The sequence below is a fragment of the Mus caroli genome, unplaced genomic scaffold (genome assembly GCF_978045245.1).
Source record: "Mus caroli unplaced genomic scaffold, Mus_caroli_1 scaffold_14, whole genome shotgun sequence".
NCBI lineage: Eukaryota > Metazoa > Chordata > Mammalia > Rodentia > Muridae > Mus > Mus caroli.
The window spans coordinates 50,780,414-50,798,456 of NW_028227269.1; the positions used below are offsets into that span (position 1 = coordinate 50,780,414).

The following is an 18,043-nucleotide window of genomic DNA, read 5'->3' on the forward strand; positions in this document are numbered from 1 at the left end:
ATTTTACTGTGTTAATTATATCTTGTTATTTTTAAAAATATTTAAATTCTTTAAAAATTTCACTTATTTTTGTACAGTATATTTTGATCATATCCATCCTCCATTACCTCCCTCCCAACTCCCATTAGTGACCCCTGCCCTGTCTTCCAACTTTTTGTGATTATTTTTATTGTTATTAAATAACTACCTAAGAGTCCAGTTAGTACTTATTGATGCTTCCCATATTGATGTGGGTGTTGGAGCCAAATGCTGGGACATGGATAGCCAACCAGAGCAAATCCCCAAATCAGAGAGACTTTCCTCTCACTTGCCAGTAGCTATGCAGCTGGGTATGGGACTTTGGAGACACTCACACACTTTCCTTCATACTGGAATTTTGATTGTCTTGTTCATATGCAGTAACTTCATCAACGGTGAGTTGATGTATTCAGCAACCATGTCCAGGAGTCAGCTTTTCACACCTCCACACCCAGCTTCTCCCCATCTACTGGCTCTTAAATTCTTTCTTCCTCTTCTACTGTGATGTTCTCTGAGCCTTAAGTAAGGGAGGTTGGTATAGACGAGCACTCAGTTTGTACTCAGCATTTGACCAGCTATGAGTGTCTGTATTAACAAGTATGGGATGCATAAAGAAGCCTCTCTCACCAAAGTTGAGAGAGACACAGATCTCTTCTCTTGGGTCCAAGACTTCCACCACCACAAGTTGTGGAGCTCCTGGCCACAGGTTGTTTTGTTTTTAAGATGAAATGAAATTGATATATATAATATATGCTTTGTGAATTTTTTTAATTATTGTATGTAATGGAAATAACAAGTGTTGGAAAGCTATTGTTACTTTTAATGGGCATCAGTTAAAGTGGCTTTCAAAATATTTTCAAAAAGTAGGGACACATTTTAGTTCAGTAAAGTTAAAAAAAAAAAATGCATGCACTCTAGGCCCTGTGGCATTAAAAGGAGAGACTTGTATTTGATAAACTGGGAAAGCAGTGCCTTTGTGTCTTACTCATGTAACAGTTTTTTTTCCTCCCCAGAAATGTCACATACTACTGCTAAGAATTAATTAATATTAACTTCGTCACTATCAGCTTTTAGTATAAGAGAAATTTCATTGTGAAGTTTCATAGCTAGCCTTGGTCTATATACTGTGTAACATCCAGGAATATATATTTTATATCTTGTATCACATGAATTTTTTACATGACACATTAATAGGCATTTTATTAAGAATCCTGTTTTGGGCTGGTGAGATGGCTCAGTGGGTAAGAGCACCCGACTGCTCTTCCAAAGGTCCAGAGTTCAAATCCCAGCAACCACATGGTGGCTCACAACCATCCGCAACGAGATCTGGCGCCCTCTTCTGGAGTGTCTGAAGACAGCTACAGTGTACTTATATATAATAAATTAAAAAAAAAAAAAAAAAAAAAGAATCCTGTTTTAAGTAAAAGCATTTTTACACATTTCTTTATTTCTTATGCCTTTAATAAAGTACATTCTCATAGCTTCAGTAATTTATACTCATTAATTTATGATGCCATTTATGCATATGTGGTTGATATTTGCGTTTGGGCCAGGACCATCCCATTTATAGGATTCACTTCCAGATCTTTCTTTTTGTACTTTAATATGTAAATATATTCCGAACTGCCTATTGAACTTTTCTAGTTAAAATGAGATGACTTGTACTTGACAAAAATCAAGGTGTAATTCATCCATCTTCCCCTAAAACACCTTCTGATTTTGCTTGTTTGTAACACTAGCAGTTTGATTTTCCCGGTTGTCCAAGTTGAAGTATCTTTTTAATCATACTTAAAAAGAAAATGCTGGGTTACATAAGGCCATTTTCATACATGGACAGCACATACTTGAGCAATTTTACCTCATTTCCCAACCCCCTTTCCTTTCTTGCCCCTCTCTTAATCTGATTTTTCTCCATTGTGCTCATACTGTTAGTAGGAAATGTTTTTAGCAACTTTTGTCTTATATCAGTTTTTGTATATTATATTAAAATCTATTATGTCACATTTATATTATTCCTTATCTAGTTGTTTCTTTATTCTGACTCTTAAAATATTATGTATGGGGCCCAAGTGTGATTCTGGCACTTGGGAAGGCAAAGCAGGTAAGTTTGAGGCCAGCCTGGTCTACATAATGAGTTCAAGCCAATCAAGGCTACATAGTGAGACCATGTCTAAAAAAATCAAAAACAAAACAAAAAAATGTGTTTGCACATAGTACTGAAATTCTATAGGCTAGTACTTGATGCTTTCTTTTTACTCTATATATGCTTATGTAATTTTCAGTCTTGATGTTGAACAGACAAGAAAAAATGTTTTCTGAGTCAGAATATTATGTCATTCCAATTCCCTGTAAATTTCATTTTTATGACTGAATACCCTTGTGTCTATGTATGTACCACAGTTTCTGGTTTTGTTCATCTAATTAGAGATGTCTAAGCTGGTTCCATTTCCTTGCTCTTATAAGTTGCGGAGCAGTAATCAGGGATGTGTGGTATTTCTGTGGAGTGTTAGTAACCTTTTGAGTGTATAAGCAAGAGTAGTATAGATACGTCATATTTAGTTTTCTGAAAAACCTTCATGCTGGTTTCCATAGTGGCTACTCTACAAGTTGCATTCTCACCAGCAGTATATAGGGCTCCTTTTCTCTACACCCACATGTCAGCCATCCAGCCTGGGTGCTGAAGTCTCAACTCAGATTTTCTGCAACAGTATCTCTAAACTCCCTATATCTTAGACAATAAGGGAGAGCCTGGATCAAGGCTGGCCTCAAACTCACTCTGTAACTGAAGATGACACTGAACTTGTGATCCTCTTGCATGTACCCCTGAGTACTGGGATTATATGTGTGCCACCCTACCCTACTTATGTAGTGCTAAGGAATCAAATCCAGGGTTTTGTGCATGCACGATAGGCAGACAGTCTACCAACTGAACAACATATTCAGCCTGTAGTTTCTTTTCTGATAAAAAGGCATTCTGGTTAGGTTAAGATAGATTCTCAGAGCAGTTTAATTTGTATTTTTCTGGTAATTTAAGATGTTGTACACTTACTTTTGGACATCTGTGTTTCAAATTTGTTTACTATCTCATTAATTGATTAGATAATTTAGGTTTTGTGTTTATTTTGTGTTATTCTTTGTGTGTGTGTGTGTGTGTAAGGAGTGGTTTTCTTCTGCCTTACCTTTTTTTTCTTTTATTGGATATTTTCTTATTACATTTCAAATGTTATGCCCTTTCCCGGTTTCCCCTCCAGAAACCCCCTGTCCTATCTCATCCCTCCTTCCCCTGCTTCTGCTGTTTGAGACAGGGCCTTGCTCACGGAACCTGGAGCTTGCTGTTGGAGCTCTACTGACTGGTCATCAGCCTCCAAGGATCCTCGGGTCTCCGCTCCCAAACACTGAGATTACAAGCATGTCCTGTTGTTCCAGGCTTCCTTTTGAGATTACTTTTATTTTTAAATTTTGTGTCTCTTTGTGGTTTTATGACTCTACGAGTACAAGTACCCACAGAATGCAGAGGAAAGTGTTTGATCCCCTGAAGCTAGAGTTACAGGTGGTTGTAGGCTGCCCCATAAGGGTCCTGGAAACTGAACTTGAGTGTTCTACAAGAGCAGTCCATGCTCTTAACCACTGAGCTACTTCTCTAGACCAACCATCCATGTGTCTACCTGTTTTCCATCCTTCCTTTATTCATTTGTTTATATTAACATGACTTCTGGCAAAGATTTTTTTTTGGTTTGTATGAGGTGTCTCCCTTCCTCTGCATATTTTTTCCTGAGAACTTTATGAAAAATTAGGTCTTTGTAACTTTGAGTTTATTTTTTGTGCCAGTACTGTGTTGTTTTTAGTACTGTGAGTCTGTAGCATAATTTGAAATCAGATACTGTGATGCTTTGATCTTTGTGATTTCCTTGTCATCTGCTGGCTCTGAATTTGAATTGTCTGTGCTGGGGGCGGGGGGTTCTTCTGTTTGTTAAGGTCTTGGGATTCATTATTAGGTTATCTAATTATGATTAGTATTAGTCTGCTGCAGCTGTGATAAAACTGTCTTAGATTTTCTATTGCTGTGTTAAAATACCACTACCAAAAAGCCATTTTGGGAGAAAAAAGTTTATTTCATCTTCCAACTTTTGAGTCACACACTGAGGGAACTCAAAGCAGGAACCTGGGGGCAGGAACTGAAAAAGGCTATGGAGGAATGTCCCTTCTCAATTTGCTCCCAAGAGTGCTTATACACAGTAGAACTACCTACTCAGGGCTAGCACAGTGAACCAGTGACCTTGGAACCTCCATATCAGTCACTAATTAAGAAAATGCACCACAGGCCAGTCTGGTAGGGGCATTTTTTTCAGTTGGAGTTCCCTCTTCTCAATCAACTCTAGCTTTTATCAAGTTGAAATAAAACTATCCAGCACAAACATGTGACCTAAAATGGCTTATGACTTAGAGAAGAGTTTATTTTGGCTTCATGTTTCAGAGGTTCCATCTTACTGGGGAGGCATGGCAGCAAGCAGCAGGAAGTCTACTCACATAGGAAGCCAAGAGCTTAAGTCTTAAGACACATGCACAAAGAGGGTGGGGGGAGAGTGAACTGGAAGTGGTGGTGCAAAGCTTTAGATCTAAAAGCTGTCTTCTAGTGGTGTACTTCCTGCTAGGCTAAACACACTGGTGCCACCAATCAAGGGCCAAATGTTCAGATGTCTAAGACTATAAGGAACATTTTTCACTCAAACCACCACAAGATGTTTATGGGTGTTTAAGTACTCATAGCTTTAAACATACTTCTCAGAACTTCCTTAGTTATATCCCCAATGTTCTGGCTAAGTGATGCTTTCATTTTAATTTGTTTAGGACATTTTTTAGTCCACACACACCCCTCCCACCTCCCACCTTTGCCAATTACTCAGTGGTCTTTTGGGTGTTATTGTTCAGTCTCTTTATTTATGTGGTTTCTGAAGTTTTTCTTGCTGTGATTACTAATTCTCTTGCCTTATGTTTGGATAAGATAGAAGATTTTAGATTGTTTTGTCTTTAGTAAGACTTGATTTGTGCTCTAGAATGTTGTCTAATTTAAAGAAGTTTCCATGGCCTATTAAAAAAAACAAAAACAGTATACCAGCAAGATTTTGCTGACAGGACCCTAATACAGCTGTCTCCTGTGAGGCTATGCCAGTGCCTGACAAATACAGAAGTGGATGCTCACAGTCATCTATAGGATGGAACACAGGGCCCCCAATGGAGGAGCTAGAGAAAGTACCCAAGGAGCTGAAGGGGTCTGCAGCCCTATAGGAGGAACAATATGAATTACCCACTACCCCCGGAGCTCGTGTCTCTAGCTGCATATGTAGCAGAAGGTGGCCTAGTCGGCCATTACTGGGAAGAGAGGCCCATTGGTCTTGCAAACTTTATATGCCCCAGTACAGGGGAATGCCAGGGTCAAGAAGTGGGGGTAAGTGGGTAGGGGGGCAGGGCAGGGGGAGGGTATAGGGGACTTTTGGGATAGCATTTGAAATATAAATGAAGGAAATATCTAATAAAAAATAAATTTAAAAAACAGTATATTCTGCATCTGCTAAATGGAATTTTGTATGTGTATATGGTTTTACCACTGAGTTTCTCTGACTTTTAATTTGAATGGCCTATTTAGGGATGAGATGGAGGTTGTTGAAACTACCCATATTGTTGTATAAGGACCTGTCCTTTTGTGTCTGTCATTAATGTTTCTTTGAATTATAAAATTGGGAACTCCATTTATTGCATATATACTAATATTTTCTTGATTAATTGTTCTCTTATCTCTTCTGAATAATTTCAGCATAAAGTCTTCATTATCAGATACAGAATAAATAACCAGCTCCTTTTTAATTCTCACTTCTTGGGTAGTTTTCCATCCTCTGATTCTTGGGTGCCTTTCCTAGTGAATCATACTTCATAAAGACAGTGGTTAGATGTAGTTTTTTGATCTCGTCAGATTGTATCTGTGTTTTAATTGGTACTTGAGACTATTTACATATAAGGCTACTATTTTGAGAGATGTTTATTCATTTCTGTTACTTTGGAGGGTGGAATTACTTTTCTATATGGTTTGATTATTGATTAGTCAATGATTTCTCCCAATGAATAGTAAAGGCTCTCTTGCTCAGTGTTGAATATGATGAATTCCTCTTGTGAAATTTATTTTTCTTACATGCTTATTATCAAGACTTCCTTCTCCGTCTATAATATTTAAGTGTCTTGTGCTGTGCTGGCTTGGTGTTCTTGATATGCGTTACTTTATCTTTTTTTTCAAGTGTCCTTATTTGTCAACTTTAAAAAAATAGCTTGGCTGGATAAAGTCAACTTTGTTAGCTGTTTCTTTTGGGGCTAGAAAGGAATTATTTCAGGATTTCTTGACTTTTAGGGCTGCTAATTTCTGATGTGTTTGACTCTGAATTGATGTTTTTGCTTTATCATTTCTTTGCTTAGTATTTGTGATTGACTATTAGAGCAAGGTTCTCTGGTTGTTTAGGATTCCACATGCCCCTTCTTTTTGGATATCAATTTCTCCAGATTTGGAGAATCTGTTATAATTTCACTAAGTAGACTGTCTATGTCTATTAGTGTTTAAGCTTTATGCTCCAGAAGTCAAGCTTGCTCTGTTGATTATATTCTAAAATTCTTAGATGTTAGTCATACATTTTTTATTGATACTTTATCATAGAAAGTGCTGAATTCTGTCAGGTTCTTTTTCTGTATCAATTAAGACACTAGGGTAGATTTTTCTCCCTGCAATCTGTCATTACATTAATTGATTTTTGTGGGTTGAATTTGTTATCCTTGGATAAATCCTGATTGGTTTTGGTGTATAATCATAATATCCTGAGTTTAAATCTTCTTCCTCAGCCGTCTAAGTAGCTGATAGCACAGGCACTAGTGTCTTGATAAACCTTCCATCTCTTTACATTCAAATATTTGCGCCATTGATCCTGTGATTGTATCTTAGAGTCTGCATTTTTTTTTAAATCTGTTAAGAGAGAAAAGGAGAGTTTTAGTTTAGGAGCTTTTTAGTTGTTACTAGGGTGTTGTAATTATCATCTTAACTTTCTTGGTGTTTTTAGAGACAGAGTCTCACCATGTAGTTCTGGCTGTCCAAAAACTCATTATGCAAGTCACCTGCCTCTGCCTCCCAAGTGCTGGAGTAAAAGTATACACTACTACCGCTATATCCAGCAGCATATTTTAAACTTTCTAATGGTCATGTTTTAATTCAGTTTAACTGTTTCAAAAGTAAATAAAACCCCTTTATTGGTTTTTTTTGCCACAAATTACATCTTTGCAAATTGTGTCTGTTAAATCTGATAAATTGGTGTATTTGTGGTATAATTAGCATAACAAAAAAGAAGTTATAAATCAAAGCTGAAATACTTATAACCTATTCTCATAACTATATATTTTTGTTGTTGTTTTATGTTTTGTTATAATTTCAGTAGGTCCCCTTGATAGTTAATATTGTCAACTTGATTTAATCTATACTTACATAGGATCTATACTTCTTACATTCATAGAGTTAAGAAGACCTACCCTAAATTGGATTGAAACCATTCCATAGACTAGAGAGGATTCCAGACTGAGTAAAAAGAAGATAAGCTTTGCATTAGGTTCTGTCCCTGCCCGCACGCACCTCTCACTTCCTGACATTAGACGTAATGTAGTCAGCTGCCTCCTGTCCCTGCTTATGTGACTTATCTTGATGGACCTTACCCTCAAGCAGTGAGCCACAAATAAAAATCATTTTTCCTTAAGTTGTTTCTAGTGGGTATTTTGTCATAGCAATGATAAAAGAACTAGTATATTCCTTTCTCCAGTTATCACATCTAAAAATATTTCTAGGCATTCCCAAGTAGTCCCTGAAATGCAGTGTCTCCCCAGAAAAAAACACTACATGCTGTTAAAGCACCTTGGATGACAGGACATTGCTAATACTGTTAACATTTACAGCTGAATACAGGACTGTTCTCCTGTACTATAATGTATAAAGGAAGTACTTAGTGGTGGTAGTTACAGTTTTAAAGTGCTCTGGGAAGTCTAAAGAAGTTGATTCCAAGTGGAAATAACAAGGAAAGTGTCAGTGAGGAAGTGGTATTTTGATTGGTGTAATGATCTAGAGAAATTGTGATATTCATTTGGTAAGTGTTTATGTTTGTAATGCAAATAAAAGGAGTTGGAAAAAATTTACTGGCACTAGCTCTCAAAAAAGAATTAGCTATTAAATCCTTAGCACTAAATGACAGTGTGTTCTTTAGAGATACTATCATTTATAGTATTAACATACTTGAATCTAGGCCTGGGTTTTTTCTTCTTCTTTTCTTACTTACCGGTTTCATATTTCTATCAGGAGGAGGTTAGTATAAGAGTTTTTGTTTGGGTTTTTTATAAGGCATTAGTTTAACTGCTATATGAGACTGGTTCAGTATCAGAAGGCACTTAGTCAAGAATTGCAGAGTAGAAAATGGTGGCAAACACTAACACTAAATCCACGTGTGGGGGAAACGTCATTAGGGAAACTAGTTCTCTTATGTTCAACTACCCTACCCAAGTGATTGATGCTAATCTCATCTGGTTGTGGATGAGTTTGGGATGTGGGTGTGTGTGTTCCTGTTCATTCATATGTTCTACAGCTCACTGTGTGTTGTGTTGGATGTAGGGTCCCAAAGTTAATATCTAGTGTCCTCCTCAATCTCTCTCTTCTAAGTAGGGTCTTTCACTAAACCTAGACCTTGCCAATTCTATCTAATCTAGCTCACCAGCATGCTCTAGAAATCCCAGTTCTACCTCTAGGATGGTAGCTTATAGGTGGCTGCCACACCCACATGCTTCTGGGGATTGGAACTCTGGTCCTCAGTATTGCATGGCAAGTACACTATCCACTGAGCTATCTCCCCAGCCCCTAATTGTAGAGTGTTAAGTATTTGCTTATAGTTCTTTTAGGTTTAAAGGACATGAGTTACATAGGAAGGGGCACACTGATTTTACAAGTATATTTGTATATACAATTTTGGCAAATGCATATACCTGTCACGATCTAAAACCATCTTCATCACCTTTTTTGACTTTTCCCGATTTTCTAGCCACCAGAGTCAGTTGCTTTTGACAAATGTTTACCTGTATTTTAGGTAAGAATTCCTTGCTTTAGGATGTCATATAAGTTAAATATATTCTTTTGTTTCTGGTTTTCTTCATTTTTTTATTTTTACTTATTTTTTGAGACAGGCTTTTGCTATTGAATCCAGATTGGCCTTAACCATGATCTTACTGCCTCAGTTTCCCAAGGGCTATGATTATAGACATGAACCACCACATCAGACATAATCCAGCTGCTTTCACATAACCTGAGTATTTATGAGACTAATTCATGTTGGCTGTATCAATAGTAACTCGTCGTTTTTATAACTGTGACCTTGTCCTCATAATTTTTCTGACAGTAAATTTTTGTTGACCTTATCTTCACAGATTTCTGAGAGTTGAAAATTTTTCCCAGTATAATACTTTGTAAAGCATGAAATACTTTTAACCAGACATATAGAAAAATAATATGTTGTTCTGTGCAAAGGCCCTGACACATACTACTCCAGGAATGATACTAGACATCAATTTTCTAATATTTCTATAACCTGTAGTCACATTTTGACTGGTTGCTAAAGATTTAAAGTAAGCATATTCTTTTGTACAGATATATGTTTTATAAAATATGTTTTAATTTCTTAGGATTATGTACTGAAGGACTATACCGTGTTAGTGGAAATAAAACTGATCAAGACAACATTCAAAAGCAGTTTGATCAAGGTAATATAATTGCAAAATAAAATTATTGTCTTACAGTTTTCTGTGTTAGAATTTTACAGTAGGAAAGTTGTTTTTATTTAAAACTTAACAGAAATGGATATGGAGTGGAAAGCATTTAAAAATGTGATTAGAAATATTAAATATATAATAATTGCCACAATAAGAAGTATAAAAAGACTGGGAAAGGTCTGTCTTAGCACTAACAAGAAAGTACTGAGCCTGCCATGGTTGGTGCATAACTTTAATCCCAGCACTGAGGAGACAGAGGCAGGAGGATCTCTGTGAGTTGCATGACAACTAAGGCTGCATGGTGAAATATTGTATTTTAAAAAGGGAGGGAGAGGGAAAAATGTTGATTCTTTTAGTCTTTTTAGGTAGGTTGATATTTTAGGCAATTATAAGAGAAAGTGGGAAATATCAAACTTAAAATACATTTAGAATAAATGATTTGAGACAATTGAAACAATTGGGTAAGAAAAGTATTATATTTTGATGTGGGAAGGCTAGAAGACAAGAAAGAACTTATTGAAAAGAGGATACTTGGAATTAAAACAGTCTGTTATAAGTAATAAATTTATAGGTCTTGTTTAGAAATATGAATCTTTTTCATTATGCTAAGACTACAGGGATTCAGGTAAAGCAAATATTTTGAGGTAAGCTATGATATAATATATGGTCTAGCTATTATATAATATGGTTTGTGTACTGTTTTTTGCCCTACTTTATATTTTTAATCCAATAAGCTACCTTAAAACAATAACAGAATCTTTAAAGACAGTGCCAGAATTAGAAAGGCAGTAAATTTACATGTGTTGCATTTGTAACTGTTGTATAAAAAAGCAATACTATATAAAAGTGCTTTTTTAATGTAACAGACAACTAATCTTTAAGAGCAAATTCATAAGTGAGTCCCCGACTAGTAAGGAACTCCATGTGTGATCAAAGATAAACTAAAAAAATGAAAATTATTAGGGGTAAGTAAGTGAATATTTTTGTAGTCTTTGACTGGAAAAGGCTTAAATTTGGTAAGGAACCTAGGAAACATAAATGAATATCAATTAAGGCTATTAAAAATGTAGAAATTCTCCATGAGCATATAAAAACAAAATCTTCAAGAAAGTATGGACTTACATACAAATTAAACTATTAGTATATATTTGAAAATATACTCAGCCCCTAACATTGACAAATTTTTATTTTAAGATTACATTTATTATTAGTGATTAAGAATGTTGGTAATGTAGGCAAATAAATTTTGTATACCTGTTGTGGGTACATTTTGAGAGGTAGTTTGTGAATGTTAAAATTCAAATTCCTTTGTTTAGGAAATTCTACCTCAAAGAATGTGCATTTTCATTCCAAAAGCTTTGCATGAGCTTGCTAAAGGCATTTGTTGCACTATTTATAATTTTAAAGGGAGAAGGGGAACCACCCATGTGTCTATGAATGTTGAATATTGTGATGAGGTTAAAGTGGCAAAACATCACTTACTGACTGGTATATACATGTGTAAAAAAAGTATGCTATGTTGCCAAAAATACTCTCTATTTTTAAGAAATATTAGACAAACTGTATTTTATAATGTCCAGTTGGTACAATTCCCCTTTGAGTGAAAAGAGCAGAGTAATACTTGGGGCTCTTGAATTCAATTTAGTGGTTTTATTTCTTCATCTTGCCGCTTACTGCCTGCCTCAGGCAGGTTCATCTTTCTAGATCTCAGTTTTTTCATCACACAATGGAGATGAAAGAATAAATACAAGGCTGATGAGATGATGCTTGACCAGGAAGATGTGTAAATCGGTCATGTTTTCTTTAAGTGATCATTAAAAAGGCAAAAAAACAAAACTCAAATGAAGTATCCTAAAAATTACAAGTAATGATTGTCTATAAGTCATGGGGATAATTTTTTTTCTGATCTATATTTTTACACTTAAATTACTTGTTAATGTCAAACCTTATGGTACACTTTCAGCATGTTCCTTTCTTGTTCTTTAAATCAGCCCTTTACTGATAATTATTTAACCTATTTATTTAAAACATTACAAAGTAGAGTTTAAAGGTCCAAATTAGAATTGAGATATATAATCTTACTGTTAGTCTATTTTTTATGGTCTCTTAATAAGTCTGTATATAAACAAATTAGGAAAGAGTTATTAAAATTCTTTAATACACTGTATGCTGGTGTGTTAAGCTACAGAGTTTGTTGATAAAATGCTTTCTGCATGGGCATGTTTCTTCCTGATCTGTGTGTTTCCTGGCCTGAAGGGAAAGGTAACTAATGAGAAATGTCTTTTGGCAGAAAAGTATCCTTTCAGTTTATCATTAACCAGTAATAAGTTAAAATTTCATTCTCTCAATTAAGTTTTGAGTTTTGTCTTTTAGATCATAATATCAATCTAGCATCAATGGAAGTGACAGTAAATGCTGTAGCAGGAGCTCTCAAAGCTTTCTTTGCTGACCTGCCTGATCCTTTGATTCCATATTCACTCCACCCAGAGCTATTGGAAGCAGCAAGTAAGCATAAACTTTTTTTGCCAGGAGGGAGGAAGGGTGCAGGGGTAAAGAAGAGTGATGATGGTGTTTTTTGAATATTGTTTTCCAGAATCATCTCTGCACTAGAATTTATAGTTAAAAATTCACTTTATTAGAAACTATGTCTTAAAGGTATCCACCAAATTTAAATAGAATCAGGGTCCCCATAAATGACCTCAGGGGTTTTGTTTTTAGCTACTCTCACAGATAATGAGGGGCAGGGGGAGTGTTCACTGAGACCAGAATAGGATGTTGGGTGTCCTGTCTTATTATTGTTCACCTTGTTCCAAGACAGGTCTGTTTTCCCTCTCCCTCTCCCCTTCCCCCTCCCCCTCCCCCTCCCCCTCTCCCTCTCCCCCTCCCCCTCCCCCTCTCCCCCTCCCCCTCACCCTCCCCCTCTCCCCTCCCCCTCCCCCCTCCCCCTCTCTTCCTCTCTCCCTCCTACTCTTCCACTCCCACCGTGGAGATAGCTTGGCAGCCAGTAAAACGCTAGGATCCTACCATCTCTACCTCTGTCCCTCACAATCCTAGGATTACAAGAAGCTATCCAGGATCCAGCTCTTTACATGGGTAGTGGAATCTGAACTTAGTAGGTCTTCATATTTGCTTGCTAGATAATTTAAATGTGCCTAAAAGATCAGAAATTTTAAAATTACTAAGTAATTTAGGGTGGGTAAGTATGGCAGAAAGATGCAGTACTTGATTCAAAGTGTATTCCTAGTTTGAAATCAGTCACTCAATATTTCTAGCATGCACATATTATTTATCTGGAAAATGGAATCGTCCATTTGGGCATCAAGAAACCTAGTGCTTAATTTGCATTGGTGGCTAAAATTAATGTAATTTTTAGGTTTTCCTTTTAATATGTCTTCAAATTCTTTTAAATGAGATTACTTTTATTTTAAAAGTTCTCAGTTGTTTGTTTGTTTTTTAATTAAAATACAGTTCTGAGCCAGCAAGGTATCTCATAGGTAAAGGTGCTTGCCACCAAGCCTGACATTCTTGAGTTAAAGCCCCAAACATACAAGGTGAAAGGAGAGAAACAACTTCAACAGGTCATCCTGTGACCTCTATTGGGGCGCATGCCTTCCCCCTCTCCCACCTCTACACACATAAACTAGTGAAGTATAGAAAGGAAAAATAAATTTTAAAAGGGGGCTAGAGAGATGGCTCAGCAGTTAAGAGCACTTCCTGCTCTTAACTGTAAGACCTGAGTTTGGTTTCCAGCTCCTGTGCCAGGTAGTTCACGACCAGCTTGTTCCTTCTTTACTTCTAGGGGACCCACACTTGTGTAACATCCCCCACCCTACAAAGATATACACAAAAACTATAGAAAGTAAAAAATAAAAATCTTAAAAATAAAATCTTTTTAAAAAGTAACAATTTTTTAAAACTTGTGACATATTGCCACAATATACATACACAAATGTTACTTCTTGGTCATAAACACTAGCCTTGGAAAGACCTAGCTTAGAAGTAAAATGTGACAAATGAAAATTTTTACTACTTGATAATTCTCCCATGATGTGAAGGCAAGGGAGAGAACAAAAAATAAATCTCTTACCTCCCATTCTTTGCAGTACTGTATTATAGTCCTGTCTTATAATTGCATAAACTTGGAAAAATAACTATATTAAATATGTATGCTACTTGTAAAGGAAACTTTTGGTAGAGATTACAAGTAAGTAAACTGGATAACTATAGTTTCAGGGCTATATTGTACCTATCACTGGTGTTGGAAATCTTTTAACTTTTATTAGAAGAAAAACTTTTTTTAAAAATTTATTTGTTTTATTTGTGTGACTACTTTGTTACTCTCTTCAGACACACCAGAACAGGGCATTGGATCTCATTACAGATGGTTGTGAGCCACCATGTGGTTGCTAGGAATTAAACTCAGGACCACTGGAAGAGCAGCCAGTGCACTTAACCGCTGAGCCATCTCTCCAGCCCCCTAGAAGAAAAATTTAATGACACGTTAAAATAAAAAAAATTCATGTTTCAGAATTTCTTGGAAGATACCCATTATTCATTTATTACGTGTTGTCTGTAACTGACTGCTTTTGTTGTTCAACTGTAGGACTGAGTAGTTGTGCCCATAAAGCCTGAAACTCTTAGCATCTGTAGCAGGAATATTAAAGAGACTAGCATCCTTATAAGTAATTAGGTAATTTAAATAAATTTCTAGTTGTGTGTGTGTATATACATATGCACACACACTTCAAACAGTCTTAATTTTTATAGTATATATTAACTGGATATTTGCATCAGATATTTGTAAGTTTATAATTTTACCCAAAAATTTCTCTTACAGAAATCCCAGATAAAACAGAGCGCTTTCATGCCTTGAAAGAAATTGTTAAGAAATTTCATCCTGTAAACTATGATGTATTCAGATATGTGATAACACATCTAAACAGGTACTTGCAAATAAAATGCACTTTGTGTTTCAGACTTGTAACCTTTATAAGGGAATACAGACTAAGCACAAGGTTCTGTTTGGGTTCTTTGCAATGGCTGTCTACATGATCTAATTCATATCTATATGGTTACTATTTTGCAAATATGATCAGTATTTGTTTCTGTGTTTACTTAGTTATTATACTGAAATTAAACCCAGGACTTATGCTAGGTAAGCACTCTACCACTGTCCTATATATTCAGCCCAACGCATATTTTTTTCACATTTTTTCTTTAGTAGTTCTCTTGTGTAGAGTCCTAGAATTTTACTGAAAAATGACAATAGCCAAATAAACTAAATCAACCTATTTGGAGTTAGAGGAATTGGGGATTAAAGAGTGAAATCATAAGTAGAATATAACTCTTACATGATTCACTTCACCTTGTCTACCATACTGTGTTGTGTATTTTGTGTATTTCATATAGGGAAATTTTATCACAAACTGTCCTGTTACCCAAAACAGGATACTAATTCCTGTATACATAACTCTATAAATGACTCACAGTTGGAATTCCTATTAAGTGAGAAGCACTGTAGTATTGATTATTAAGACTAGCTCAGACAGTGTCGTCAAATAAGTATCAGTTTGCAATGTTGTTATAATCATAACCTTAGACAAATTATCCATTGTTCAGTTATAAAAATAAGAAAAATAGTACTTCATGAAGTTGTTTTGAAGACTGGATAGGTGTTTTTGGTTTTGTTTTGGGTAGAGTTTTTTTAATTATTATTTGTTTATATTTTTATTTGCACAAATATAAGTAAAAATAAACTTTTCAAAAAATTTATTCAAAAAATATCTACAGTGTCAACTTAAAAAGAATTCTGCAGAGTTATGTGGCTCAATGGTGGAGCATTTGTCTAAATTCTGGTAAGCCCTGAGTATGATCCCTACCACAAGAAAATAGATTGTGCAGGGCAGTGGTGGTGCATACCTTTAATCCCAGCACTTGGGAGGCAGAAGCAGGCTGATCTACAGAGTGAGTTCCAGGATAGCCAGGGCTACACAGAGAAACCCTGTCTCAGAAGAAAAAAAAAAAATAGATTGCAATAATAAGACCCAAATGAAGTACATTTTAATCTGTTCATTTAAAGTTTTATTATTGCTATCAGTGTGATATGTAAAATTATACTATTTTATAACCCTTCTTCCAAGTCCCCTTTTTAAAAAAATGTCAGTTTAATAATAATATAGAAATGGTTGGTATTTTGTTAACAAGGTATATTGAAGATTTAGACCTTAATATAAAGGCCAGTGATACTTTGTGAACATATCAGGCTGAATTAAAAATTGGACTTGGGCTGGTGAGATGGCTCAGTGGGTAAAAGCACCCGACTGCTCTTCCGAAGGTCCAGAGTTCAAATCCCAGCAACCACCTGGTGGCTCACAACCACCTGAAATGAGATCTGACACCCTCTTCTGGTATGTCTGAAGACAGCTACAGTGTACTTACATATAATAAATAAATCTTAAAAAAAATAATTGGACTTGATTTAAAGGATTATGAAGAGATGACAGCGCAGAGTACATTCAAAAAGTCAAAATACTGGCCCACCTTCAAAGTTATGTTAAGTGCTGTATTCTGGAATTATCTTTGGCTATGTACAAAAATAAACAGCACAACCAAAAGCATATTTGATGCATGAAGAACACAAAGAGGAGGCTTATTTGGACTGACCAAAATAAGAATGGGAAAAGTAAAAAGATGGAGGAACAACGCCAGGTTATACCAGACAGTACTGTTCACATCATGACTCGTTGACTAGCTTTAGTCTGTATAATCATAAAAAAGTTTGTTTCAGAATATATAAATCTTTTTTTTACTATACATACTATAATTTTTTTGCTATGAGACCACATTCTTTAATGAAAAGCATTATATTATTTGCATCCCTCATTGGAAAATAGAGCATAAGCTATTTAAACTTCAGTTTTAAAAGAAACACTCTACTGTACAGTTCTAGTTTTCTTTTGAATTATTGTGATAAATACCATAGCCAAAAGCAACTTAGAAAGAAAGGGTTTTTTTGGCTTATGTTTCCCATATCATTGAAGGTAAATGCAAGACAGGAGCTGAAGCAGAATCTGTAGAGGAATGCTGTTACCAGCTTGCTCTCTTAACTCCTCCTGCTCAGCTAACTTTTTTTTATACAGCCTAGCACTCTTTGCCTAGCACATTCACAGTGAGCTAGGCCCTACTACATGAATCTTTGGGCAAGAAAATAGCCCACAGGCATACCCACAGGCAGATCTGTTTCAGAAAGTATCCGGAAGGCACTTTGACAGCTGAAACTAGCTAGCTAGGAGCTAGACTGTAACTTGGTAAAGCCTTTTTTTTTTTTTAATGCTGCATATTCTCACAAGTACTGAGCACATAACAGTGAACAAAATAGTGAAATCTTCATGGGGCTAGAGTTCTAGGAGAAAGAGAAATACATGTTTTGGCAGATTGACAAGATTGTAGTTATAATGTGGAATGATTCTTCGGTTATATTCTTCCACTTTTCATATCTAGTGAGTTTCAAGTCCATTCTTTCCTAATTATTTTTCTATTTTCTTTCCCTTACCACAACTTTATTTACTATTTCTCATTCAGGAATTACTAGTGTTAATGGTTGTTCTTTGCCAACTTTTATTTTTACCCTCCCTTGATTCTGATGCCAAGATGATCGAGTTAGATAGTTGTGGATCACATAGTTGCGGGTGATGGAATCTGAACTTGGGTTCTTTACAAGAGCAACAAGTATCCTTAACTGCTGAGCCTTCTCTCTATCCTCAAAGTTTTTTCAGTGTTGAAAGTAGTCCTTTATCTCTGTAGGATAGGCTCTAAAATGATTAACACTAGCTGTACTAAGTGGTTACACTTCCCCTCCCTTTTCTCATAAACAGCAGTTAATTAACTATTAATAGTAGCGGGTATCCAGGATTGTCCATTTGCGGCACATCTTAACATGCTGCCAGTGGTTTGAGAGTATGGTACCCAACAGTGATCTGAGAATTTGAGAAATCTGTTATTCGGCCTCACCACAGACATAATAAATCACAAAGATCAGATAGTCACCAGCAGTTTAGTCACCAGGGCTTTAATAAGCCCTCCAGAAGATTCTAATTTTGTATCCTTAACTTTGTAGGTAATCCCAGAGCCTAGCTAGCACTTGACTGCTACATAGAAATACCACATAGAAATCCTCCACGACATAATGAGTTTGAAG

The 18,043-nt window shown here is 35.8% G+C and overlaps 1 protein-coding gene across 4 annotated transcripts in view; it reads left to right on the plus strand.

Annotated features, from left to right (window-relative positions):
* Arhgap5 (Rho GTPase activating protein 5) overlaps positions 1–18,043 on the plus strand; it is a 72,226-nt gene that overhangs the window by 44,469 nt on the left and 9,714 nt on the right. For all 4 annotated transcript variants that reach the window (XM_029484965.2, XM_021178861.3, XM_021178860.3 and 1 more), the window contains exons 4-6: positions 9,760–9,837; positions 12,220–12,351; positions 14,684–14,789. In XM_029484965.2, the coding sequence (XP_029340825.1) occupies positions 9,760–9,837; positions 12,220–12,351; positions 14,684–14,789 (316 nt within the window). The remainder of the gene's footprint in view (positions 1–9,759; positions 9,838–12,219; positions 12,352–14,683; positions 14,790–18,043) is intronic.